We start from the raw sequence: 23,823 nt of genomic DNA on the forward strand, positions 1-23,823 counted from the left end.
TATCGAAAAGTACAGTACGTTGTTGGTGAAGTACCTGTACCTACGGTAGGTACAGGTAGGTACATGTATGTGAGAAACGGGACTACATCATCTACATCACAGTACATCTATCTGACCTAAGTAAACTTTGGCTTGCGTGAGACCGGGGACTCATTATTCCATCTCAGTTGTGTAGGGCCGGAGCATTTCTGACGCCACCTGAAACTAATGTCTAGTAGAACCCCAGCTTCACCACGGCCAAGCGCGTCTGCCATTTAGAACCAGTCGTTCGCACGGCAGAGAGATCCGAACTTTCTTAATAATAACATTGGAAGACTCATCGGTAGGCCACGAGAGCGTGCCGGCAGGGGCGTTCATGTTTCCCTTGGCGCCCATCCCGTGGTAGAGTGAGAGCTGTAGGTTAAACCACGCGCGCGCCCGCGACGCGTTGAGCTGGCCGACCGAGGGGCCGCATGAGGAACAACAACAACAAAACAATAACAATAACAATAACAACGACCGACCCGCGTGTAAAACCATCCCTGGAAACAGTACCTGCAGTTGATAGTCGCTAATTAGGCTGCCAGCTATTGTGCTGCAGGAGCTGCTGTCGCGTTTCTGAGTGAATCCGAGTCCATGGTGAATGAGGTGGTATCTCTGATCAAAGTGAAAGTAGGGGATGGCGCACGAGAATAGACTAGTGCTCTGAAGCCAATCACCACATCAACCACGCCAAACCTCCCTCCAACACCTCACATCACAAATCACCACCACCACCGTCGCATTCGTAAAGGCGAGCCATCGCCACCGCCATTCATTCAGGATTGTGCTATCGGGCCATGTACAGCATCCCATCGTGGTCATTGCAGGTGGTGGATTTGGTGGCGCGACAGGAATAAGGGCCCCAGGGCGACCACTGCATCAACACAATACCGAAAGCGACTCGAGCCCACGCAAGGCGACCATCCGCAATCACAGCCCGTGCGACGTCGCAATACTTATCGCTATATCGAGGGCACGAGCCGACACACTCTTTCCTGCCCGATCACTCGCTTTACTTTACTCCACCCGTCGCATGCGCCATGGACCACCCACACGCAGACCTCGAGCAGCTGGCGCAAGACGACGCTCAGACGCCAGCTCCACTATCGCCGCCGCGGAGTAAGACACCTCCTACAATCACGGGGAAGCGGGCACATAGCGACGATCAGATACCGACCGCGACCAATGCCCACCGCAATGGCAGTGAGCCTGTCAGCGCGCTTGCGCTCAACAAGGCACTGGCAGACATTGAGCGCGCAGGACAGCGGAGAGTTAGCACTCCCGCGGCCAGTCCTAGTCGGAAACGACAAAAGGTCCAGGCTAGCGACCGTTTCATACCAAACCGAGCTGGCCAAGATCTATCCGCGAGCTACAGTCTGTTGCACGAAGATGGTTCGCCTGCCACACCCTCAAGGCAGCGCAAGAAGACACCAGGCGACATGCAATTCCACAAGGTAGATGCCAACAAAACATACCACCAGGTGCTGCGATCCGAAATGTTCGACGATGAGATACCACAGATGCTGAGTGATCGCACTGGCTCGAGGGGACAGACTCCGCCCATAGGTGCTGGTGGCGTGAGCTCTGTACTTGGCGGCAATAACCTCACACCGTCCACACCGAGTAAGAATCTGTTCTCGTACGGGCCACAGCCGCAGGTGTCGCTTACTCCACGATCGATATCCCGGAGCGAGCGCGGGCCAAATGTTAATGCCAGGTCTGAGATATACAGTCTATCACCGGTCAAACACTCGTCTCAAACGATGCTGCTGTCCCCTCGCAAAACACCGCGTCAAGTCAGTAAGGTTCCCTACAAGGTGCTGGACGCGCCGGAGCTTGCGGACGACTTCTACCTCAATCTTGTGGATTGGGGGTCAAATGATATTCTGGCGGTTGGACTGGGCGCTTCGGTATATCTCTGGAGCCGGGAAAGTGGTAAAGTCACTACTCTGTGCTGTTTGGAGGGTGATGTCGTGACGAGCGTCAGCTGGATACAACGTGGCACGCATCTCGCCATTGGAACTTCTAAGGGTCTTCTTCATATTTGGGATACGCTGGCGCAGAAGCGATTGCGCACCATGACTGGGCACTCTTCGCGCATCAGCAGCCTGGCTTGGAATGCTCACATTCTGTCGACAGGCTCCAGAGACCGATCAATCTTGCATCGAGACGTGAGGTTATCGAATCAATACCTTCGTCGCCTCTCCGGGCACAAGCAAGAAGTATGCGGCTTGAAATGGAACTCGGAGACAGAACAATTAGCATCTGGTGGCAATGACAACAAAATCTTCATTTGGGACAAGATGGAGGAACGATGGCAGCATCGTTGGGGTGAGCAAGAGGGTGGACACAAGGCTGCGGTCAAAGCCATTGCATGGAACCCCCATCAACGTGGCGTTTTGGCATCGGGAGGCGGGACTGCTGACCGATGTATCAAATTCTGGAACACCATCTCAGCAGCACAGACTTCAACGACACGATCCCTTCCTATCGAGCAGACCAGTCTCGGGTTTGGATTATCGACATCTCCCATTCCAGAGCCAGAAGTGTCGCCCCAGATAACGAATCCCCACTTGATCAGCTCGCACGATACCGGAAGTCAGGTGTGCAATCTGCTCTTCTCACAACGCACCTCGGAGCTTGTGTCTACGCACGGCTACTCCCAGCATGCTATCAACATTTGGAAGTACCCAAGCATGAATCAAGTGGTCAGCCTCACAGGCCACACGTACCGCGTTTTGTACCTCAGCATGAGCCCCGATGGCGCTATCATCGTCACAGGCGCAGGCGATGAAACATTACGCTTTTGGGATGTGTTCTCCAAGCCCAAGGGTGAAGCCAAGCGTGGTATCGTCGGCGAATGGGGAATCATTCGCTAGCCTGAGGCACCGCGAACAGATCTTCGCAGGGGCATGGGAGGAATCGTCCGAAGTCCGGGAATGAGCTGAGGACGCCGACGTGCAACTGACTGGTCATCCCGTCATTGTCGAGACGTGACTACTACGCGAACGACTGCTAAGGAAGTCTTTGCGAAGTCAAGGGAACTTTGGCTTTGGCCAGTCCACTGAGATGATGACGTTTACGGGGTTGTGCCACAACGTTGTAGTAGTGAGCATCTTGGGATTGGAGTTTGAGCGACTGCGATTGGAGCACTTTTTTCACGACCAGTTTATGACGAGTACTTGTTTTTTTGTTTTTACTACGGAGGAGGCACGAGCGATGTAGCTCTGCTACCTTGGGCATTTTGAATGAGCTTCAGGAACAGATTTGGAGATGGCTGGACGACGACGGCAGCATCTAGCTAGATCTTGTGGCTGAAATAGGTAGTGCACCTAGGTCCCAGTTCCCAGGTCCAGGTCCAGCGTATCTCATGAGCGTAATATCATACCAGGGCACTTTCGCTCTCCGTCTTTCATGTGCTCGTCACATACATGTACTCTTGGCTGCGACATCGCAGTAAAAAGTAGAAGTGGATCCCACCACATCAGCGCACCCCCACCATCCACCACCTGGCACTATCTTCAACTGTTTGCATTTGACCAGTACCTACACCCGCATTCGAGCAAGCAAGCCAGCCAGCCACCTCAAATGGCTCCTCCGAAATACCTCACGGGCGACAAAGCCGGTATCGAGTCATTCATTGACCAATTCGATGTACGATCATATCTAATCCCACTCTCTCCCCATCTTTTTATTTCCCCCGAACAGAGCAAAAAAAAAGAAAAAGAAACCCTTTCACACAGCCAGAGCTGTCCGCGTAGAAGAGCGATAGCGATGGCGACGGTGACAGCGACAAGCGGCTGATATTCACATTTTTCTTTTCTTTTTGCGCCCCCCAAACAGACATTCCTCTTTGACTGCGACGGCGTCCTCTGGTCCGGCGACCACCTATACCCGAAAGTCCCCGAGACGATAGCCCTCCTACGACAAAAGCAGAAACAATTAATTTTCGTCACCAACAACTCGACCAAGTCGCGGGCCGATTACAAGAAGAAGTTCGACAAATTGGGTATTGAAGCGTATGAAGAGGAAGTCTTTGGATCGTCGTATAGTGCTGCAGTGTATATTGCTCGCATCATGAAATTGGCCGCTCCGAAGAATAAAGTCTTTGTATTGGGAGAGAGTGGGATCGAACAAGAATTGCGGGCGGAAGGTGTGCCGTATATTGGGGGTACAGATGAGAACTTGCGAAGGGAGATGACCGAGGAAGATTTCTCACGAATCACGAGTGGAGAGGCGTTGGATGAAAATGTGGCAGTGGTGTTGTCTGGGTTGGATTATCATCCGTCGTATTTGAAGTATGCCTTGGGATTTGCCTATGTGCGGAAGAATGGAGCGCATTTTTTGGCGACGAATATTGATTCCACGTTGCCGCATTCGGGATCGTTGTTTCCTGGCGCGGGGAGTATGGTTGCGCCGCTTGCTACTGCGACGGGAAAGGAGCCTTTGGCTTTGGGGAAGCCGAGTCAGGCTATGATGGATGCTGTGGAAGGCAAGTTCAAGTTCGATAGGAAGAGGACCTGCATGGTTGGGGACAGACTGAATACGGATATTCAGTTTGGAATTGAAGGAGGATTGGGAGGTACCCTTGCTGTGTTGACAGGAGTCACTCAGAAGGAAGACCTGTTGGCAGAAGGGGCGACTGTGGTGCCGAGTGCATACGTCGATCAGCTGGGTGATTTGATGGGATGAACGCGGTCATGAGAAACGTGTACTGTAGGTACTGTGAGAATAGAATCTATAGAGATAAACCAGGCCTCCGAACAGGCACTCCACATGGTAGTTGAGCAATCACGAATTTCCCAGCCGTTGAAGAAGAATTCGCAGACATTGTACTTTAGGACAGTCGCCCCAGTGCCAACAGATGGCCGGCATAGCTGACATATTGATATATCCAGACATTTGCGCATTCACACTTGCATCCGCAATGATCGCTATTGACCTAGAGACGAGGTGAGTGAGCATGCATAGGGAAGACGTCCTCAGATCACTAATGACCTGACAGGTGATAGACCGGTGCTGTGCACTATGGCGAGTGATTCAATTGCCGCTGGCGATTCCTTGGGGTATATCTAGATTTGCTTCGAATTACTCCCGACATTCATTGGCACGACAAAAGCTTTTTCCAACGTTCCACTCCTTCGTGCATCCTCCCATTCGTCTTTATAGCTTTTGTCTTTTCCTCGCCGGCGAAGCGGCTTCGTTTCTGCCCACAGAAAGAATGCCATCAGCAGTCTCTTCCAGCTAGCTGCATGAGAGAGAGAGATCTCACTCACGCAAGCAAGTATTTGGCCGCATGCTCCACATGATCGTCTGCGAATGAGCTGATGAAGAAGTACGAATGGTCGTATCCCTCCCGGTAGTTTACAGTCACTTTCTTGCCTGCAGCCTTTGCAGCCTTTTCGAGATTTTCTGGTAGCAGTTGTCCTTGCTTGTAGAAATTGTCTCCAGTTCCAACATCGATCAAGATATCTGTTTCGCCGGAGAACTTGCCAATGAGTTCCGTGGCGTCGTGTTCAGCCCACTTTTGCTTCTGATCTTCGCCAAAGTATCCACCAAAGGCTTTCTTGCCCCAGTCGCAGTTCGATGGGTTGCTGATGGGCGCGAAGGCAGAGACGGATTTGTACTGTCCTGGGTTCTTGAGGAAGAGTGTGAGAGCTCCGTGGCCGCCCATGCTGTGTCCAAAAATCGATACTCGCGATCCGTCTAGTTCTTTGAAGCTTGAGAAAAGCTGTTCGGGGAGCTCTTTGGTAATGTAGCTGTACATTTTGTAGCCCTTGCTATATGGGTCTTTCGTTGCATCCACATAGAAACCTGCACCGCTCCCGAAGTCGTAGGAGTCGTCCTCGCCCGCATGGCCGAGACCTCGAGGAGATGTGTCTGGGTACACGATCGCAATGCCCTTTTCAGCGGCCTTGTGTTGGAAGAAGCCTTTTTCGGCGCCGTTGTCGCCTGTGCATGTGAGACCAGCGAGGTAGAAGAGGACAGGTACTGGCTTCGATGTACTGGCCTGAGGGGGCAGGTAGAGGTTGAGTTTTGCTTCGGTGGTGAGGACTGGGGACTACTCTCCCAGTCAACAAGCATGGTCTGATGGTGCAATGGGAAGTAAAGCTACCTTGTGCTGCAACTTGAGCAGCTTGCCGCCGAAGCTGTTGATGGTGGCCGTGGTGTCGAACGACATGGTGGTGATGGTGCGCTGGGTCAGTCTGAGCGAGGCGGTGTGCTTGGTGAAGGGAGAGAACGAGAAAGAAGTTGCACAGAGGATTCGCCAATGGATGCCAGACATGTGGGAGGGCAGGCGGAAGAATAGGTAAAGGATGACGGAAAGGCCAAGGGACCAGCGGGGTAAGCGGCTGGATTGCGGGCTGGGCTGGATGCCCGCGGCGTGGAAAGCATGTCAGCAGAAGCTTCGAGTACTGTACGTACATATGAGTTGATGAGTGGGGCAATGGTGTAGTAGTGTACTGGCTGAAGCAAATGCCGAAATTCTGTTCGAGTCTGATCTTCCTCTCGCCTCGTCAGTGCCCTTGCTGGTTACCCTTCTCATGTCTTGGTGACTTCAACACTCTTCCCTTATCCTGGGACTAATCATCTCGATCCTCGTTGGAGGCTTGTTCGTCTCCATTCTCCTTGCAGCACCACATTTGAATGCTTCCACGCCTCGATCTGTTTCTTCTGTACCGTGCGATTGTGTGGCATGTGAGTGCATCGTCCGCCGCGTGATACATCTCATGCGGGAGACGCCAGATTGCGACAACGGATGCCCTTCTGCCAGAAGGTGACTCTGATAGCCTCCGAAGTCCGCGTCTCGCTGTCTTTGAATAGCGGTCATTCTAGACCTGCATCTTTCCCAGGTCCTAGCTGTGTAAGTAAACCTAGTACTTATAGCAACTCCTCACAGGTCCAGTCCTCGTAGTAGCCATCTGGTAAATATCGGCGCACCACCAGCGGGATCTTCTTTTCGCGCAGTTCCTTGAGCGCAATCTGCAGAGGGTCTGTTTCGGATTCAACGTCGACAAGTACTGGGGCGCCCATGCTAGAGAGCAGTCAGTATGATCACCTATATATGCCTCCCAGACGGGTCTTGCTCACCTGATCTGCAAAGCTCTCGTGCCCAGTACCCTTGCGCGCTCATATTTGGTCATATATGGCGTGGTCGTCCTCTTGTCCGTTGCAATCTTCTTGCTCCTGACACTCTTGACTGAATTTACTCCACCGTGGTCTCCACTTGCGACAATATTGTGCTGATTTGCGTCCTGGTAGTCGGTACTATTCAAGTTGGTGCCAGTCTGCGCGTTGTTCTCTGGGTCCACGTCCATGTCCTGACCTGATCGCCATCAGCCTTTCCTTCTCCGAAGACTTTGATGCACTTTTGATAGGGTGTGTCGGAGCACCATTCGTTGCGCGCTACACGTACCATTGTCGTAACCTTCGGCGAATTCTTCCTCCTCGATCAAGTTGTCCGCAAAGTCCCTATTGACAGCCTGATGTTAGCCCGCCATTTTCCTGTTCGTGATGAAGCAAGGCTCGCGTACTCGTGGTCGCCGAGGTCTCGCATATCATCGTCGCCGCCGCCATAGTCGGACATGATTGCAGTCGAGGTCGGGAGGTCGGATCGGGGGTTGCTTGTGATCGGCGTTGGAGTTGGAGATGTTGTGGTGAGCGTAAATTTGGATGTTGCTGTGGATGTCAATACCTTGATGTCGATGCGCAAGTATGTAGTTCTGCTAGCCACAATTCAAAACTTTGAGTTGGACCCTTTCCGCGCCTCCGCACTTTATCTCTCGCCTCCTCTCCTCTCTACTCCCGCCCTGGAATTTTTATCTTACATGCACCACACCATCGCCTCTGCGGTCTATTGCAATCAACCATGATGAGCATGGCATCCAGTCCGGTAGGCAAACGCAAACGGGCTGGCCCCATCGAGACCGTGCTAGGCGAGCTATACGTCGACACGACTCCGCGCAAGAAGCGAGCCCGCTTTGACGCCAACGCCTACGCGAACGAGCACGGCGAGGACGACCCCGACCACGATACCGAGTCGTACGCGGGCAGCTATACCGCGTACGCCAACAGCATCAATACCACTCATACCATCAACGAGACCGAGACACCGGTGACAGACGCCTCGAGCACCCGCAGCAAGACCAAGCCGCGCGAGAAGAAGTACGCTTGCACATGGCCCGACTGCGTGAAGAAGTACGCCCGTCCCGTGCAGCTGCAGGCCCACATCAACTCGCACACCGGCGCGCGGCCCTACAAGTGCATCGAGGATGGCTGCGATAAGGAATTCAGCAAGCGCGAGCATCTTACCCGCCACCTCAAAGACAAGCACGGGAGCAACACCTTCACCTGCCTGCACTTAATCTTCAACTCCAATAGGGGCATACAGGAGGAGTGTGGCAGGTCCTTCCCCTCGCAGACGAAGCTCAAACGCCATCTGGCCGCGCACGAGGACAAGGAGGATACGACGTGCAGCTGGGACGGCTGCGGCAAGGTTTTCCGCAAGCAGGACACGCTTCAACGACACATCAAGGCCGACCACCTGGGCGAAGATGCCTATCTGTGCACCATCAAGACGGTGGATGGGCACCGATGTGGCAAGTCCTTCTCCACTCCGAGCCAACTTCGGAGCCACGAAAGGAAGGAACATGAGGAGCCCAAGTACATCTGCGATATTTGTGTCAATACTGGTGCGCCGCCACCTGTGGAATTCATCGTCAATGATCTCGATGATGAGTTCCTGCCCGGACCAGAAGACACGCTCGCGCTCGACGAAGAACCGGATCATGGCATGATGGACACGCTCTCCTTGGAAGAGAAGTCTGCGACTGCACCAGGTCCAGGTCGCTTCATCACACTGCACGAACTGCAGCGCCACAACAAATTGTTCCATCCACCGACTTGTCATGAGTGCCGCAAAGTATGCAGGTCGCAGAAAGAGTTGGTCGCGCACATGGATATTGTGCACTCGGATGCACCAAAGCCTTCGCCCGCGAAACGCTTTGTCTGCCCTTACGATGGCTGCGACCGGTCGACGATTGAGAACGGGTTCGCCAAGAAGGGAAACATGCAACAGCACGTCAAGAGTACCCACGCCAAGCACCAGAAGTTCGTCTGCGGCGAATTCGACACTACCGGCATCGACAAGCTGAATGGGTGGACACGCATTGGTTGTGGCAGAGTGATGAATACCAAGGGCAGCCTCATTGGACATATCAGAACTCAACACATGGGTCTTCCCGCGCTCGTCGGCAAGCGTACTGGATTGCTAGATAAGGACAGGAAATATCACATCTCCAAGAGACCAAGTGCAGCTGGAGGGGTCATTTCTGGTGAAGAGCACAACAACCATGATGTCGATATGGGAGGTGATCCTGCTTCGGCCAGAATGTTGTCGTTCATTACTGGATATGGCTACGACCAGGTTCGACCCTTTGCCTGCTTGGAAAAGTCTAAAGGCTGTCAAGGCCGTTTCACCAAGGTTTACGAACTGGCATATCATATGGAAATGACGCATGATTGGAACGTCGACGACATCAACGATGCCATTGAGGATCCCGACACGTTTGCCCCGGATTGTGGTCACGGGAAGGAAGATGATCTGGCACTCAGGCAGATGCTGGAGACTGAGCTTGGGCGCTCTCAATCTTCTCAACAGAACATGGCAGAGCCTTTTCTGCAGGCGATGCAAAACTAGGAGGTACTGCTTGAGCACTCTCTGCGTAGGCTAGTGCGAGACTGAATAGGTGCACAGGGTTGAAGTAATATGGAGGTGACGCGCATGGAGTTGGATGTTAGGCTGTTTTTCCGTTTGAGATACCCATTTGATAGCTATGCATTATGATACCCTCTGCTTCCTTGAAGATTCTGACTCCTGAGCCTTGGTTCTGGGATATCATTCGCAACGCCTGACTAAGCAGCCGCTTTTCTCGTAGGAAAGTTGAACCCATCCGAACTTGCGCATATAACGTGGCTGACACAATCTCCGATCCTCAAAACATATTAACAGCGATGATGGCAGCTGATACTCTGCCTCTAGACGTCCTGGAAGGGCAACTAGACACTTTTGAACTTTTGAACGCCATGTATCCAGACACAAGCGAAGAACGACCGAACGACGACAGTCAAGCAATTGTAGCAAGCCTAAGGCAGTGGCTCGAAAACAAGACACCCTCTCTGGACACGCCAAAACTACCAGACAGTCTTTCCTTGATAGTCATATTAGACATCGTCGATGAAGACTCCGCGATAGCACACCAGTCTCTCCCAGTGAATGTGACACTACCATTAAGAAAATTACGAGAAGAAGGAAAAGCCGCCACAGTCGTGCCAGGAGAATTTCCCCTCTATAAGATCCGAGTATCAAAACCCGACTGGCTGACCAAAGGAGAAACGGCACTTCTCACGCAAGACATGCCTCAAGACGACATCGTCTCTGCTCTAGAATCCATCACGAACCGAGCGCAAGAAGCATCTCTCGCAACAGCTCTTCAACACAACACCACCACCACCACCACAACCGCTTCCCTCGCATCACCACTCATCCGCGTCTGGTTCTACTTCCCCTCCATCTCCACCCGCTCCAAACGCGACGACCTAATCCACTACGGCCCCACCTACCACCTAACCGGATTTCTCCTCGCCGGCAAACCCGGAATTCTCTGTCTCGAAGGCACTGCAAGCGACATAGATGCGTATATGAGATTTATTAAAACGGAATCGTGGGGAGATATTCCTTCGGGTCACAAGAAAGTTTCGGAAAAATGGAGGGAGGAGGGAGAGGATGTGAAGAGATGTTTTGAAGGGATGGAGGAGATTACGGAAGGGTATGGAATTGAGAGAAGGGGGATGAGGGGGAATAGGGGGGATATGTACGTTTTTCTTTTTCCTTTTTTTTTCTTTTTTTTCGCTTTTTCTCGACTTTTTCCTCGCCCGCTTGAACCTGGCTGGAAAAGGCGACTACGATAATGATAATCACATATACTTGAAAGAGAGAGGAGATTATGCTGACTTCTCCACCCCAATGATACATCTAGGCAAGCTGTGGAACTCTGGCTGAGTGAAAGGGGATTACAGGATGCGTTTGCCAAAGTGTTGATGTAATCTCATATTGCTTCCGCCTTGCACTACGCTGGTTGGTCTCAGGGATGACGTTCAGCGAACCACAACAATCAGGGCAAGCAAGCAAGGATACTGTAAGACGATATACGGGAAAGAAAAAGACTCGTCCTCCGGGGAAGGGATGTTCGTCGAGAGGAGAGAGGGAGAGCGAGTACGAGAAGAATGGATTAACAGATAATCCGAAAAATCTCTATAAATATTGATCTTCGTATATTTATCCCAACCAAGCATCAAGGCGGTCCCCCAGCGGCGTGTACTTTCATGTAGCACAGCAGTAGATAGTGTCGGCATCGGCATCGGCATCGGCCTCATATTCGGCATCAGGGCAATACGGCTTTCACCCCCAAAACGAGCCCGCCCGTCCGCCCGCCCGTGTTGCCCCTTCCCATTTCCCCCAAAAAGACCCTGGAAAGAACCTACGGATCGACTATCATTGGTTGTGGCTCATCATCATACTAATGGATGGCTGCGTGGGAGTGATCCCGAAGTCAATGCCGGCCGGGATCAACGCTGGTTGAGAACGACGAGGCACACATTTTACCAGGTCTCCGATTGGCAGTGAAGTCGAGACATCCACAGTTCGTGGAGCCAAATGGGCGGACTCCTCTCTACGGATGGGACGAATCATGCAGGCGGTGTGGCGCTGAGCAGTCTACATTTGGCGAAAGCGTGGGAATCATCACGATACACCTCTCTGATTACACACTATTCTGTAGATAGGTTCGTCAAACAAGAAAAGTACTGGAAGTATCTTACTGAAACACATCACGCGAGCCCAGCTCACTGCGTTGTGTTGTTGGTATTGTTGTTGTTGTTGTTGTTGCTCTTGAACCAGCCTCCCGCCGTAGCACCGTAAATTATAATGATGAGGACGATCACAAGGATGATGGCCACTGGAAACACAGTCAGCGTGAGCCGTGGGAGTGGTGCGACACATGTACTCACCAACAATGCCAAGACAGATCCACTTCTTCTTGCGCGCCGCACGAGCACTGCTTACTCCTTTATCCAGGTGTACATTGCCAGCTTCAATGTGATTGTAGGTCTCCTCGGCCTTGACCTCGATATCCTGAACAGCAACATCCTGCTGGACGACAATTGCATCCAGGTCTTGGAACAGCTGCTGTAACTCGATCATGGTTCGCTCAATCTGCTGAATGGCGTCGTGTCGTTGCTGTACATTGCGCAGCGTACTCTGTGACTGCCCTCTACGATCGGACTGCATAAGTGCCTGCTGGAAGATCTGTGTGTCACCGCCGGACTCGGTAGCCTCACGGATCTCGCTCTCTGTCGCATCAGGGCGCACGATGAGAAACTGCCTGCGCTGCTGTTCCTGCACCTCTTTTCGGAAGGCAGCCTCGGTCTGTTGATATGATTGAATCGCCTTTCGTATCCTCCTATCGAGCGCTTCGACTTGGGGCTTGTTTCGCGGGTTTCCGGCATCTGGCTGGCCCTTGATGCGCTTCACGCGATCTGCCAATCCACGATATCCAGACATGATGTCGGCGCTGAGAGCATCAACATCCTTATTCGAGACGCCGGCGCTCGACACAAAAGTGCGCTGGAGCCTTTGCAGCTCTTGCAATCGACTCTCAAGATCGTCAATGGCCCTGCCCACCGCACGACAGTCGTTCAAGATCTGATTTGGATCGCGGCGCGGTTCTGGGGTGGAGGAGTAGGGAGCGCCATTGTGGGTCAGGGGCTGCATCTCGACACCACCCCCATAGGCTGGAGGGGGGTTGCCATAGCTGCCGTCGGTGTCATAAGGGTTGGAAGAGCCATAGCCACTGCCACCGTAGGAAGTGGTGTTATTGTACTGTTGGGCCATGATCAGCGGATGCGTCTGCCTCAGCGCTCCATGGCAGTGGTGTGGTGTATATCAATGGGAAGGGAGGGAGGGGTAGATGGGCGCAAGACAACGACGCCTGGCCTTGATCATACGATGCCGGCGTGCGGCGGTGAAGTCACTCACAGCCATGATGCTGGTTAAGCTGGCGCCTGACTCCTGAGATGCGTTGTGCGGAGACCTGCTCCGGCCAATTCGACGCGTTGGGTGTTGCCGCCGCCGCCGCTGCTGCTAACTTCGATTGCGATATGGAGTATGTCGTGTGTGATGCTCGGGAAGCGGATGCCGAGTGGAAGACAGGAGACGAAGAAAGTCGAGCAGAGGGGTGGGTGAAGGGTGGTGGAAGCCAAGGGACAGGAGCATCTAAAACACAGCAGGAGCATTATGTAAGAAAGAGAAACAGCAGGACGGGAGCGCCGAGGCGCACGGGTAGTGCGCGCCTGGTGAAACCTTACTGTATTCTGGGTATTAAACTTTGCCGCTACCGACGAGAATAGCAGGTGCACTTTCTGCACAGCCTTCGGGGCCAACTTCTCGCCTGCTTGTGCCTGCCTTATACAAGTAGGAGGTACGTTGCCATCGCAGACACATCACCTCACAGCCATCTTGCTGTCGTGTCGTACGTACTTCTGCTCCGTCCCCAGCCTCGTCGTGTGCTGGCGTGAATTGCCACTCAACGTCTGATGATTTTTTCACCGTTTCTGGGGCCGGAATGCATCCTCGCCTTCTGGGAGCAGCTTACTCCATGCTGCTCGTGTCTATCCCAGCACACATGCTCCCACGCGTCGTATCAAGAGGACGATGAGGAGCGAGTTGTCTTTGAAGCAGCATCTGTCTCGACGGACTTGGGCAGAGACAAAGACATGCCACGCCGTAGGTCCGTCGCAAATAGTGACTGTTTTCAGACCGACAAAGAAATGTTCCGTATACCAACCGCATTTCCAACCATGTCTAGTCTGCTGAGCCTGCAACGTAGGGAATATTTTCAAGTCGTAAGCTAACTGTCAATACCATGGCTGCAAACACACGCCAGTCGTCTCTCAGAACTACCGCCAGCGCCGGCATCGAGAAGCCACGATCCTCGCGAGGTCGTCCAACCACCCGCGAGACCAATCCTGGAGCGCGGCCTCGTACAACTCGTGGCAGAGGTCGAGGAAGAGGCCCAAATCGAGCACCAGCCTCTGATCAGCGCGCTCAACTAGCGAAACAAGCCCTTCAATCCGGACTCCAGGCTGAAGCGAACCCTTCTCGCCCGCAGCAAGATGCTGCGCCAGTGGAAACACGAAAACAAGTAGCTCGCATCTCCAACGGGCCGTGGAAATCTACGCCATTATCGTTATATTTCGTGCAGCGTGGCCAACTGGAGAACTCGCCGGACGCGGAGACGATAGCATTGAATTTGATTGATTTTCTGCTCAGCGAAAGCAACTGGGACCCTCGCCTCAGGATGAACATCCTTGCTGCGAGCTGCTTCTTCTTCGCATGCTCGTTGACTGGACTTAGCAACCAGGCCAGCGACATTGCGAGGAGTTTCGAAGCGGATCTCGATAGTAATGCAAACGCGTGGATGGCATATTTGGTGGCGCGGAACGTTCAAGTCGCAGATGTTGCCACTATGAGGACCAGATTGCGGCTGACGGCTTCGGATGTCGAGGGAGGGTATGCAATACTGTGAGTACTTCTTTCTATTCCTGCTATTGTGCTAAACTCTGATCTGATGTAACTGACCGCACGTGTAGATGGAACATGAGAAACGCTTTTCGGGAGATTCTCGGAGACTATGCTGAGACGTTAGAAACGTTGTCGAAGCCAAGAGGGTACTCGGTGTTGTTATTAGAATGTAGCGAGGCTGGGCAGGAGAAAGAGCAGGAGGAGAAGCAAAATGAAGAAGCTGCAGCTTCAAGTTCCGAATCTTCTACCGAGGTGCATGAGACAGCTGCAGAGGAGCAGCTACCTCCGAAGGTAGAGCTTGTAGAATTGGACGATTTCGAGACTTCGATAGAAGACTACGAAAGCTGAGCCGCTGATCGTGCTGGGTTGGTGGCATAGCTTTAGCACATAATCTGTATTATAAAATATGCTCTCAGATCCTCTGCTTTCAGCCAAACAGAAGAGCGTTCATCGCTACCTGCTGAAAACGTCCTTCGCTCGTTCCATACCTAGGTAGGTCTACAAAATCATCTTCGCAGTAGTGCCATCGCACACAAATCCAATCGGATGGACGACATTACTACATTGGTATTCAGTCGCTGGCGCTCCCGTATCAGCCAGAGTCATCTCCACATTCGTAATATTGATATCGTGACAGGGAGCCGCCGCCGAGCACTGAATGTCCACAGCTTGCAAACGCTTCTGGGTGCCTCGGATGTTGTGCCAGCGCAAGTCGCTGATTTCGAATGTACTGGTATCACAGTCTCCTGTCCCTCCCTCGAAGTTGACGCACTGCGTGATATCCAGTGCGAGTTCAGCGTCGTGGAGCGTCCAGTTGTCGAAGGTGATGCCTTTAATATATCCGAGACCGCCTCCGCCTAGCAAAAGTCATACATAAGTCTCTGATATACAACGTACACAACTTCTGCTTACCGCCGTTCGGGGGAAACCCCTTCTGGACGCCTGTCCAGGTCTTGATATAACCGCCTTGTCGGATCGGCCCATGCATCTCAATGTTTCGTGCAGTTACGTTTTCGATGAACTCGTACTGATCTTTGAATTGTCCGATAGACCCCAGGGCAATGCCGCTGCCGTGGTAGAAGGTGCAATCTTCGATCCATATGTTTGTGCTGTTGGCCTTTTGTGATATGTTGTCATCTCCGCAATCCACAGTCCACCTTGCAAAGGTGATATTGTTGGAGTAGATGGTGTCAGCGCCATCCGTGTTCAGTGGCCCAAACTGGTCGCCACCTTTCAGATTAGTCGAGTTGATGTAGATGTCCTGGAGCAGAACGTTATTGCTGTTGATCAGCGTCATGGTCCACATTCTGATCAACTTGTCAGTGAGTGCGACTCCAAGCTCTGGATTCCACTGACTGGCTTTGCACAAAGCGCATGTTCTCGATGACCGAATTTGTCAACCCGCCAAATGTTATCTGATGTGGACGACGAGGGTAATTTGATGCTCCATTTGTGAAGTCATACCAAGCCTGACCATTGCCATCGAATGTCCCGAAGCCGTTGCCATGCAGATAGATATTGTCGCCACCTAGATTGTCAGCTGCTGCTCAGGCATGAGGCCCGATACACTGACCAAGATACCATGCAGTCGACTGATTCTGATAATGGATTGCTAAGGAGTTCTGAAGCCAATACTGGATATCGGTGCCCCAGAGCAGTGTGCCACGGATGTCTATATCTACATTGGCCAAGCCAATGGTGGTCATGACGGACTCAATGTGGTATGTGACATTATCAAAAATGATGTTGCCGTTGTGTCCACACCGCTCGAAAGCAGACAGTATTGCGGGAGTAGAATCACCTCCATTCTCTGCCGGCTGAATGTGACAGATCTTCGTGCGGGTCTCCGGACCCGGGATCGAGAATGGCGCGCCTGGGTAGTATGATGGTGTATCGAAAACCGTACGGTTTGGCGTTATAGTCGACGAGGCTAGGACTGCCTGCGTCCATGGCCAGGCTACCATGATAACGGCTACTTATGTGTATTGGAAAGCGACAGATTCTGCTGTCACCGATCTATCGCAGTGATGCTGCCTCGCGCGATGTCTGATGAATGCACATGTAAAGGTGTCGGAGGAGGCATATAAAGAGCGGGAGGGGCGGGTAGAGGATGCCGCCAAGCATGGAGGTGAATGGTAGAACTGGACTAGGGGGGCACAAGGATATAAATACAATTGTTGACGACATCGGACATCATCGAAACAGGACGTCTCCCGCTGAGTTCCTTACATGTGATACAGTCCAATAATGGGGGGTTTAAAGAACAGAAAGAACACTCAAGGGCTGTCGTCTACTACCATACATACCTACATGTACACTCATATGTCCTTTGAGCGTCTCCCGCACCAGTAAGTGAAAGTCATGGAACATCACCGCCCACATCCAGGCGCCGCTTTCGAAGGGTACTACAGCAAGTTCGATCTGCCATCAGGAGCACATGTGGCCTTGATTCTGTGTGAAGTCCGAAATGCCAGGCAGAAGCCCAATATGCTGTCCTTTACCTACGTCCCAAAGGACGACCCGGCCGGATACTACCAGAGGGAGGTTTTCACCGAAGACATGAAGCAGGAACCCAGCTTGGAGGACAAGGGATTCAGGATCGACGTGCCTGGCATTGGCCATGTCCGGTGGTTCGAGGATCATACCGAGTAGTAGGTTACAAATTGGTTATCACATTATCAGAGAAGATCTGACTATTGCTTCTAGTGATATCCAACATACTGACTTCACCTTGAAAGCCAAGACCACTTCTCGGACTCCCTGGGGCTCTAATGATACACCCGAGGGCTTGTTGGTCAACCTGCCATTGCCGCTCCATTGGTAAGTAGAAAGGAAACACCAGTTGTCGAATTCCAGACTCATCCCCACCAAAATACTGAGCTCGACGAAGTAATTTGTCGAGACACGTCTACAGTCTCGAGAGATATCGGCTCATTCTCAACCTGTCACATCTAGGCATGTACACTCGCTGGCTTCTGGATGCGACTACTCAATGACCATCTCAGATTACAATCTCCCCGCTGAAGACACCTCAGGCCAAGCGATAGTGCACGATGAGAAGAACTGGGCCACATCATTCCCATCCGCCCACATGTGGCTTCAAGCTCGGGATGGCGACTCAAGCTTCTGCTGTGCAGGAGGTCAAATTCTCGGAATGGAAGCTTTCCTCCTCGGCTACCGCAGCAAAGACATGAATCTCGACTTCAAACCTCCCTTCGCCCTGCGCCTGGCGGGTCTGTCGCCATTCCTGAGCTATCGTGAGAGTTGGGATGATCGAACATTCGAATTGACCGTGCAGAATTTCACGCAAAAGCTGGTGGTCAAGGCTTCCGCGCCGCGACAGACGTTCTTCTCGTTGACATCACCTTTCCCCGAGGGCCATCGAGAAAATTACCTGGGGCAGAGCTTCAACGCGACGTTCGAGGTCAAGATTTACGAAAGTGGATGGTTTAGTCCGTGGAAACTGGTTCGCGAAGACACGTTCTCCCATGCAAGTTTGGAGTTTGGCGGAGGCTATTATCCTCATGCTGGGAGCAAGGATCGATTCCATTGATTGCTATCTCTCTCTCTGTGTGTACACGCAAACTTCTGAAGCTAACCTCATGTACAATACCACTACCGAGCGTTTCTGATACTGGCCTCTACTCAGATGATCTTTCCCGGTATTGACTTGGCCAGCACGGGCTTCGACACATCTCACCTGCGGGTCTCACGCTCGCCGATGGCAGTGTGATGTGGAGTCAAATTGGCAGACATGGGCGCATCATCCCCATCAGGCCTATTCCAATCCAATACATGCCCATGTCGCACATCCCTCGCTTCCGATTTGGTGCTTCCACGTCCCAGAACAGGCGAGTCCTGGCCCTGGGAAGGGCTGAGGCCGGGCGACTGATTACGCAGGATATCAGCATGGACATATTTGATGAAGGAAAAACTTGAACGTCAGAGCAGACTTCATCCAAAGGTACTCACCCTCGCTTCCAATTCAACCATATTCTCCACAAACATGCTCGTTCTAGAGCCACCACCGCCGCCACTTTTCGGAACAGCAGACCTTGGTCCGATAGGCGTGCCATCCAGCATTTGAGGCAGTCTCAACACACCAGCTTTTGCAGCTCCAACATCTTGCGCTCGGGCACCCGGTTCAACCGCATATGACGGTCGCGGTGGATAGATTCGCTCGGCTGTGCGTCCGGTGCCGAAGGGATCAGCACTCTTCTTCGTGTGGTTCAAATCGATGGGACGCTGCGAGAAACCTAAAAAAAGCAGAAAAAATGAGAAAACATACCCAAATCTGTCAGACCCAATTATGATGATGATAATCTTCTTCTTCGCCATCGCGATAGATACTTCGCTTGCGAGTGTGGTACGCACCTTCGTAAACTCCATTTGCAGTGCTGCTGCTCGATCGAAGATGTTGTCCTCCTCCTCCCCCTCCTCCTCCTGTCGTATTCTGATGAAAGCCATCATAGTACTGCCGAGGAGGCACAATTTCAATCTGACGACGCTCTTCGCGTCGCGCATCGACTTTTTTCCTATGTCGGCGGACGAAGAATGCTATCAAACCGAGCAGGACAACGAGAGCTACAACTCCGCCGACTACTCCACCGGCAATGGCACCGATATTGTTTGACTTGGAAGGAGTGGATGTGCTGCTGCTGGTTGCGACTGCAGAGGGGTCGACTTTGTAGCAAGTCACGTAGGAGCTGACCAGTGCCGTTTCGTCGTCGTTGGAAGATTGGACGTTTCTCAGATAGCAGATTCCGGAATCAGTGCCGACAAACGAGAAGCCGACGCAGTCGCCGCGAAAGGAACAAGATGCGAAGCATTGTCCATATCCACTGGAGGAGGAAAGCAGGGTTGATGGGTTAGCAAAGTGTGATCTGAAATTATGAATCTGATATCTTTTATTTTCAAGAAATTTCTGACGCTTACCCAGTAGTGACCTTGATCAGTTCATAGGCTGAAGCAGAGTTCGTGGTCGAGCACTTGATCAGGTATGATATTCCAGTGCTGTCTGTGAATTGGTCCAAGGAGGCGTCCGGACAGGTGGGAGGAGACGTCGCCAATGGCGCAGTGACGGTAGAGACCGGTGTCGATGCATTCGCTGTCGTCGTTCCTGTCAGGCTTGCTGAAGCAGTGGTCCCTGAGCTACTAGCATTCGTTGTAGTGGCAGATTCGGTCACCGTCTGCGTCACCGTGGCCACATTACTGCTGGAGGAGGTCCGAGGGATGCCGTTTTGTGTAGTGGTGAGTACGATTGTGCTGGTGGTCTTGCTCTCATACGTTCGGGTCGTAGCGAATGGCACTCCGACTTTTACAGCTACGGGCAAAGTTAGTGAACGGAAGCTAGTATAGGAGATACAGCATGGATACATGTCTGTCGTTTCTCTATCTCCTCTGATATCCCATCCGTCTGCTGTATATCAGACTGCTTCCAATCTGCGCCGAAGGCTGCCTGTAGCAGAGCCGATACTCTGCCTCCGCTTGCAGCCCTGCTTCTTCCTGGCAGGTTTTCCGACTGTGTCACGAGTGGCGACGAGGAGACTGATAATGCCGTCGTAGTGTTGAAGGCTCCTTTCAAGGCCCTGGCCACATCTGCGAGACTCGGGATGATCATCATGCGCTGTCAGGGGCCACTTCGTCCTGTATGTCAAGAGCTTTGCTAGAGTTGAGTGAGAACTGCGGTGCGAGACAATAGAGGAGAGCCATTTTCCGCTTCTGGTGATGTTTCCAGACAAAGCGAGCAGTTCATTGCAGTTGACAATCGCGACTTTTTCAGCGTCCAAGCGCTACAACTCTGCAGCTACACCTACACGAAAGGCTGCCATAGAATCAGTAGCCTCGTCAATCTATAGGTCAATACCTGAAACAACTGCGGTGTCGACGTCTTCGCATTACGCCCAGAGCAAATCTTGCTGTCCTGCATTCCAGGCTAAGACACATTGCCAAAAACGGATTTCAGGAATTGCGCTGCACGTGGTAATGCTGGGGCGAAGTGCGAAACTCGGCAGTGGATCCCCAGAACTGTACAGTATGTACAAAACTATGTCAAGCTTAACCTTGGTCTCTCGCACGGGTGGCGATACCCGGCAGTTGTACTCTGCGCACAATGCATGTGCACAGACGATTCCAGGACAGCCAATTGCCCTTCAGAGGCCTCACCATCAGCCCGTCCAGACTCACGAGTCTAGGCTCAGAATCGAGCTCTCATGAAGTTGCGTTATTGCACAACAGCTTACGCATCTTCGCAGCGGCACGGCGTGATTGTCACGAGGATTCTCCAAGTTGCTGATCGCCCCTCTGTGATGGCTGTTCTTCTCACCTCCAGGTGGTTAGGACTGCAGTAGTCGCCCCCGGAAGGTGCTTCATCTTTGCTCAGCTCCCCGAGACCTTAGCTCGAGAACATATGTTTGAACTTCTCGATCTTGGTCGAAATATATTTTTCAACCTCGGGACTGTTGATGCCTTCTTTGCCGCCCGTTTTCCATGCTATTGGTATCATAGGCACGCGCTCTACCACTCGCACCTCCCTATTTGGTCCTTCGACCGCTCGGATCTTCTCCGGGTTGTTTGTAAGCAGCCGAATTCCCCGGTCACCACCGAGTCCAAGATCTAACAGTATTGCTGTCGCAAGCCCGTAGGATCGCGCGTCGCCTGGGTGTCGCAACAAGATGTTGGCTTCCATTGTGTCGTGTCCAAGATCTTGTAGATTATACGCTTGCAGCTTCGCAAGAAGTCCAATGCCCCGCCCTTCTTGCCGCAGGTACACAATTACTCCTCCTGAAGACGGTAGACGGGCAGGTGGCTCTTCTGTGGTAGGGGTGCTTGGCGCGGTAGGTGGAGGCAACGACATGAGCCGTGCCGCTTCGTCTAGTTGTTCTCCGCAATCGCATCGCGCAGACCATACAGTCTCGCCTGTGTAGCACTCGGAATGGATTCGCACCAACGGCGGGCCTAGATTGGCCGGATAGGAGGAGTAACCCCATGGATCTGCCTCTGGCGCTGTTGACTCTCCTGACGAGACTTCTGTCGAGGATGGCTTGGGAGTGCCCTCGGGCGGAGCGGACGACAGTGGCCGCACGGAAACGCCGGCGTCCTTGCGGATCTGGTCGAGTCTACTGTGTGTGCGGCCGGGAAACAGCGTGCCCGTGTATGCGCCTCTGATCATGCGGTCTCGTTCCGTTTCGCCGGGCCTGGGGGCGTCCAGCGTCCGGCTGCGAATGTGCGGGCCAAACACGATAGCCATGTGCTCCTTGTTGTCGACATTGTTGTGGTACAGATGCAGGAACATCTCCTGGCCCGTCGTCGTGGGGATCCTGGCGCGCACCTCGCAAGTCACTTCGGGAATCTCCTCGAGCAGCTTGGGAGCCGCTGCATCGTCCGCGAGAGCATCATTGTGCCGATGCGGCACACTCGGTGGCAGTCTGTCGTGTCGATGGCCATGAGCCAAGGGCGTGTGCGGCGGCGTGAGCGCGGGGGTGACAAGAGGGGGAGGCGGGGGAGCGGCGGCGTGGGTAGAAAAGTCGGCGTCGAGGTCCAAGTGGTCATACTCGCCCGGACCGTCGTTGTGCTTGAGGGCCGGCGAGGCAATGGCGGGAAAGTCAGGCATCATGGGCACTGAACTACATGTACCTATACAGACAGCCAACGAAAGGAGAGACGCAGTCAAGATGTATGATACATAAGGTAAGAATAAGAATACTGTAGGTGGTTGATACCAAATGTGGTGGACGGGGTTTCGAAGCAGACTCGGGAGCATTCCGACCTCGGCCCAGGATGATATAATCCGATATGATGTGATGGTGCATGATGCATCGGCACGAGCACATGGAACCGTGCCGGCCCTGCCTAGACTCCTGAGACGCCTTGGCACGCATCAGTCGTGCTCTCGTCTTTTTTACCTGCTACCACTATCCTCCTTCATCTTCCGTCAGGTAAGGTACCACTGGTACTGTCTGCCGCGGGTCCTTGTTTCGGCAACGGACTGCTTCACAGGCTCGTTACTTCTCATTCTCTCGCTCATCGATGGCGACACATATTGCTGCAATCAAGCTCAAGTCCACATTCGGCGCTACGGTCACGAAGTAAGTCTGCTTGCTGGCAAAGATCTCTCGCGCGTTCGCGAACGATCTCATGATTTGGGCGACAACTCTCTCGCCCAACTTAATAGTTGCGCTCCGATCGAACCAATCTCCCTTGACCTGCAGTTCGATAGGCGCCCTGTCGGCCGCGTTTACGAATTTGACGGTACTCTTGGAACTTCCTATTGAGAAGTGACCCTCGATATCGAAGTTGTGTCCTGTGATCCTATCAGCGGAAGTTTCCACGTATACGAATTCAAAGTACGCACCAGCGGCGCTATCTGCGTGGAAAGTCTTGAAGATCTTCAGCCTCTTTTCTGCCAGGACGAAGAGTTCGTTGCCATGCATATCGGTAAAAGTCTTTTTGGAGCGAAGAGAGGCAAGCTTCCCCTTCACTTGCATTACATTTGCACCATCTGCAGTGTGCACCGTGAACGTGTCTCCAGACAAGGACCAGACCTTCTCTCGGAGCACAAGAGTTACTTGTTGCGGGCTGTAAAGGGGTCCATTAGCTGGTTGCGGGCCTAGTGGAGGCTGAAATGCTGGGAGTGCTGCCATTTCTTGATATACAGGGTCAGTCCGTTATTCGTGCCGATGAAGAGAAATGGCGATACAGGACAAGGCCTATATACCTGACATGTGGCAAATACGGAAGCCTTGACAAGAAACCTGAGCTTCTCTACTTGGTACCTGGTGCAGCAAGAAACATGCTATTCTTCGACTGCGCCTTGCTTTGCATGCGTAGTGACGTTGGAATCGCAGCTCCACTGATAGTACCTAGTACCTATACAGGTGTCAGGTGGTACCTACCTACATGTATGCTTCATCCTTTGATGAATCCTTTGTGCTTCGTCTGCGGCACAGACGATAGTAGAGGTCACGTGACATTGATTGGGAGGTTTCCACGCGCTCGGTAACGCCGTCGGCATGAATAAGACTTGCACACACACACACAATGCATAGGCACATGTAGCTTGTATAATGTGCACTGATGTGATGCAGCGACAGCGTCCAATCTTGTATAATTTAGGTTAGGCTCGTAGGTAAGCTTACCTATTGGACTCCAATCACAGGGCA

At 52.6% G+C, this 23,823-nt stretch overlaps 13 protein-coding genes across 13 annotated transcripts; 6 read left to right on the top strand and 7 right to left on the bottom strand.

Annotated features, from left to right (window-relative positions):
- Positions 1-23: 23 nt before the first annotated feature.
- SEPMUDRAFT_145976 (WD40 repeat-like protein) lies at positions 24-3,404 on the top strand. The gene has a single exon (XM_016903381.1). It carries the CDS (start codon positions 1,062-1,064, stop codon positions 2,898-2,900), a length of 1,839 nt encoding a protein of 612 aa, XP_016764964.1. The 5' UTR covers positions 24-1,061; the 3' UTR covers positions 2,901-3,404.
- Positions 3,405-3,571: 167 nt separating this feature from the next.
- SEPMUDRAFT_145977 (4-nitrophenylphosphatase) lies at positions 3,572-4,795 on the top strand. The gene is made up of 2 exons (XM_016903382.1): positions 3,572-3,675; positions 3,865-4,795. Exons 1-2 carry the CDS (start codon positions 3,610-3,612, stop codon positions 4,711-4,713), a joined length of 915 nt encoding a protein of 304 aa, XP_016764965.1. The 5' UTR covers positions 3,572-3,609; the 3' UTR covers positions 4,714-4,795.
- A 261-nt stretch (positions 4,796-5,056) lies between these two features.
- Positions 5,057-7,686, bottom strand: SEPMUDRAFT_145978 (carbohydrate esterase family 1 protein). The gene is made up of 5 exons (XM_016903383.1): positions 7,557-7,686; positions 7,439-7,494; positions 7,114-7,348; positions 6,137-7,057; positions 5,057-6,082 (listed from the first exon to the last, which is right to left on the bottom strand). Exons 4-5 carry the CDS (start codon positions 6,305-6,307, stop codon positions 5,294-5,296), a joined length of 960 nt encoding a protein of 319 aa, XP_016764966.1. The 5' UTR covers positions 6,308-7,057; positions 7,114-7,348; positions 7,439-7,494; positions 7,557-7,686; the 3' UTR covers positions 5,057-5,293.
- Positions 6,904-7,340, bottom strand: SEPMUDRAFT_32747 (RNA polymerase Rpb6; the record flags this gene model as incomplete). The annotated part of the gene is made up of 2 exons (XM_016908506.1): positions 6,904-7,057; positions 7,114-7,340. 2 exons carry the CDS (start codon positions 7,338-7,340, stop codon positions 6,904-6,906), a joined length of 381 nt encoding a protein of 126 aa, XP_016764967.1.
- Positions 7,687-7,872: 186 nt separating the features above from the next.
- On the top strand, positions 7,873-9,869 carry SEPMUDRAFT_145979 (uncharacterized protein). Its single transcript, XM_016903384.1, has one exon. The coding sequence runs from the start codon at positions 7,892-7,894 to the stop codon at positions 9,719-9,721; it is 1,830 nt and encodes a 609-aa protein (XP_016764968.1). The 5' UTR covers positions 7,873-7,891; the 3' UTR covers positions 9,722-9,869.
- A 136-nt stretch (positions 9,870-10,005) lies between these two features.
- SEPMUDRAFT_145980 (uncharacterized protein) lies at positions 10,006-11,226 on the top strand. The gene is made up of 2 exons (XM_016903385.1): positions 10,006-10,895; positions 11,061-11,226. Exons 1-2 carry the CDS (start codon positions 10,036-10,038, stop codon positions 11,125-11,127), a joined length of 927 nt encoding a protein of 308 aa, XP_016764969.1. The 5' UTR covers positions 10,006-10,035; the 3' UTR covers positions 11,128-11,226.
- A 588-nt stretch (positions 11,227-11,814) lies between these two features.
- Positions 11,815-13,309, bottom strand: SEPMUDRAFT_145981 (t-SNARE). Its single transcript, XM_016903386.1, has 3 exons — positions 13,118-13,309; positions 12,091-12,961; positions 11,815-12,038 (listed from the first exon to the last, which is right to left on the bottom strand). Exons 1-3 carry the CDS (start codon positions 13,121-13,123, stop codon positions 11,926-11,928), a joined length of 990 nt encoding a protein of 329 aa, XP_016764970.1. The 5' UTR covers positions 13,124-13,309; the 3' UTR covers positions 11,815-11,925.
- Positions 13,310-13,955: 646 nt separating this feature from the next.
- On the top strand, positions 13,956-15,068 carry SEPMUDRAFT_160236 (uncharacterized protein). Its single transcript, XM_016907890.1, has 2 exons — positions 13,956-14,662; positions 14,731-15,068. The coding sequence occupies exons 1-2, from the start codon at positions 14,004-14,006 to the stop codon at positions 15,008-15,010; spliced, it is 939 nt and encodes a 312-aa protein (XP_016764971.1). The 5' UTR covers positions 13,956-14,003; the 3' UTR covers positions 15,011-15,068.
- A 92-nt stretch (positions 15,069-15,160) lies between these two features.
- On the bottom strand, positions 15,161-16,626 carry SEPMUDRAFT_137588 (glycoside hydrolase family 28 protein; the record flags this gene model as incomplete). Its single annotated transcript, XM_016902843.1, has 5 exons — positions 15,161-15,519; positions 15,575-15,969; positions 16,019-16,190; positions 16,236-16,535; positions 16,569-16,626. 5 exons carry the CDS (start codon positions 16,624-16,626, stop codon positions 15,161-15,163), a joined length of 1,284 nt encoding a protein of 427 aa, XP_016764972.1.
- Positions 16,627-16,943: 317 nt separating this feature from the next.
- SEPMUDRAFT_145983 (uncharacterized protein) lies at positions 16,944-22,335 on the bottom strand. Its single transcript, XM_016903387.1, has 7 exons — positions 20,039-22,335; positions 19,598-19,985; positions 19,037-19,503; positions 18,634-18,918; positions 17,618-18,550; positions 17,369-17,482; positions 16,944-17,313 (listed from the first exon to the last, which is right to left on the bottom strand). Exons 1-5 carry the CDS (start codon positions 20,283-20,285, stop codon positions 18,441-18,443), a joined length of 1,497 nt encoding a protein of 498 aa, XP_016764973.1. The 5' UTR covers positions 20,286-22,335; the 3' UTR covers positions 16,944-17,313; positions 17,369-17,482; positions 17,618-18,440.
- On the top strand, positions 17,024-18,215 carry SEPMUDRAFT_112875 (uncharacterized protein; the record flags this gene model as incomplete). Its single annotated transcript, XM_016901001.1, has 3 exons — positions 17,024-17,313; positions 17,369-17,482; positions 17,618-18,215. 3 exons carry the CDS (start codon positions 17,024-17,026, stop codon positions 18,213-18,215), a joined length of 1,002 nt encoding a protein of 333 aa, XP_016764974.1.
- Positions 21,057-22,274, bottom strand: SEPMUDRAFT_35100 (GTP_cyclohydro2-domain-containing protein; the record flags this gene model as incomplete). The annotated part of the gene is made up of 1 exon (XM_016908597.1): positions 21,057-22,274. The coding sequence occupies one exon, from the start codon at positions 22,272-22,274 to the stop codon at positions 21,057-21,059; it is 1,218 nt and encodes a 405-aa protein (XP_016764975.1).
- Positions 22,336-22,375: 40 nt separating the features above from the next.
- On the bottom strand, positions 22,376-23,327 carry SEPMUDRAFT_145985 (DUF567 domain protein). Its single transcript, XM_016903388.1, has 2 exons — positions 23,016-23,327; positions 22,376-22,964 (listed from the first exon to the last, which is right to left on the bottom strand). Exons 1-2 carry the CDS (start codon positions 23,302-23,304, stop codon positions 22,666-22,668), a joined length of 588 nt encoding a protein of 195 aa, XP_016764976.1. The 5' UTR covers positions 23,305-23,327; the 3' UTR covers positions 22,376-22,665.
- Between the last annotated feature and the right edge of the window lie 496 nt (positions 23,328-23,823).

The sequence above is a fragment of the Sphaerulina musiva genome (genome assembly GCF_000320565.1).
Source record: "Sphaerulina musiva SO2202 unplaced genomic scaffold SEPMUscaffold_1, whole genome shotgun sequence".
Taxonomy (NCBI): Eukaryota; Fungi; Ascomycota; class Dothideomycetes; order Mycosphaerellales; family Mycosphaerellaceae; genus Sphaerulina; species Sphaerulina musiva.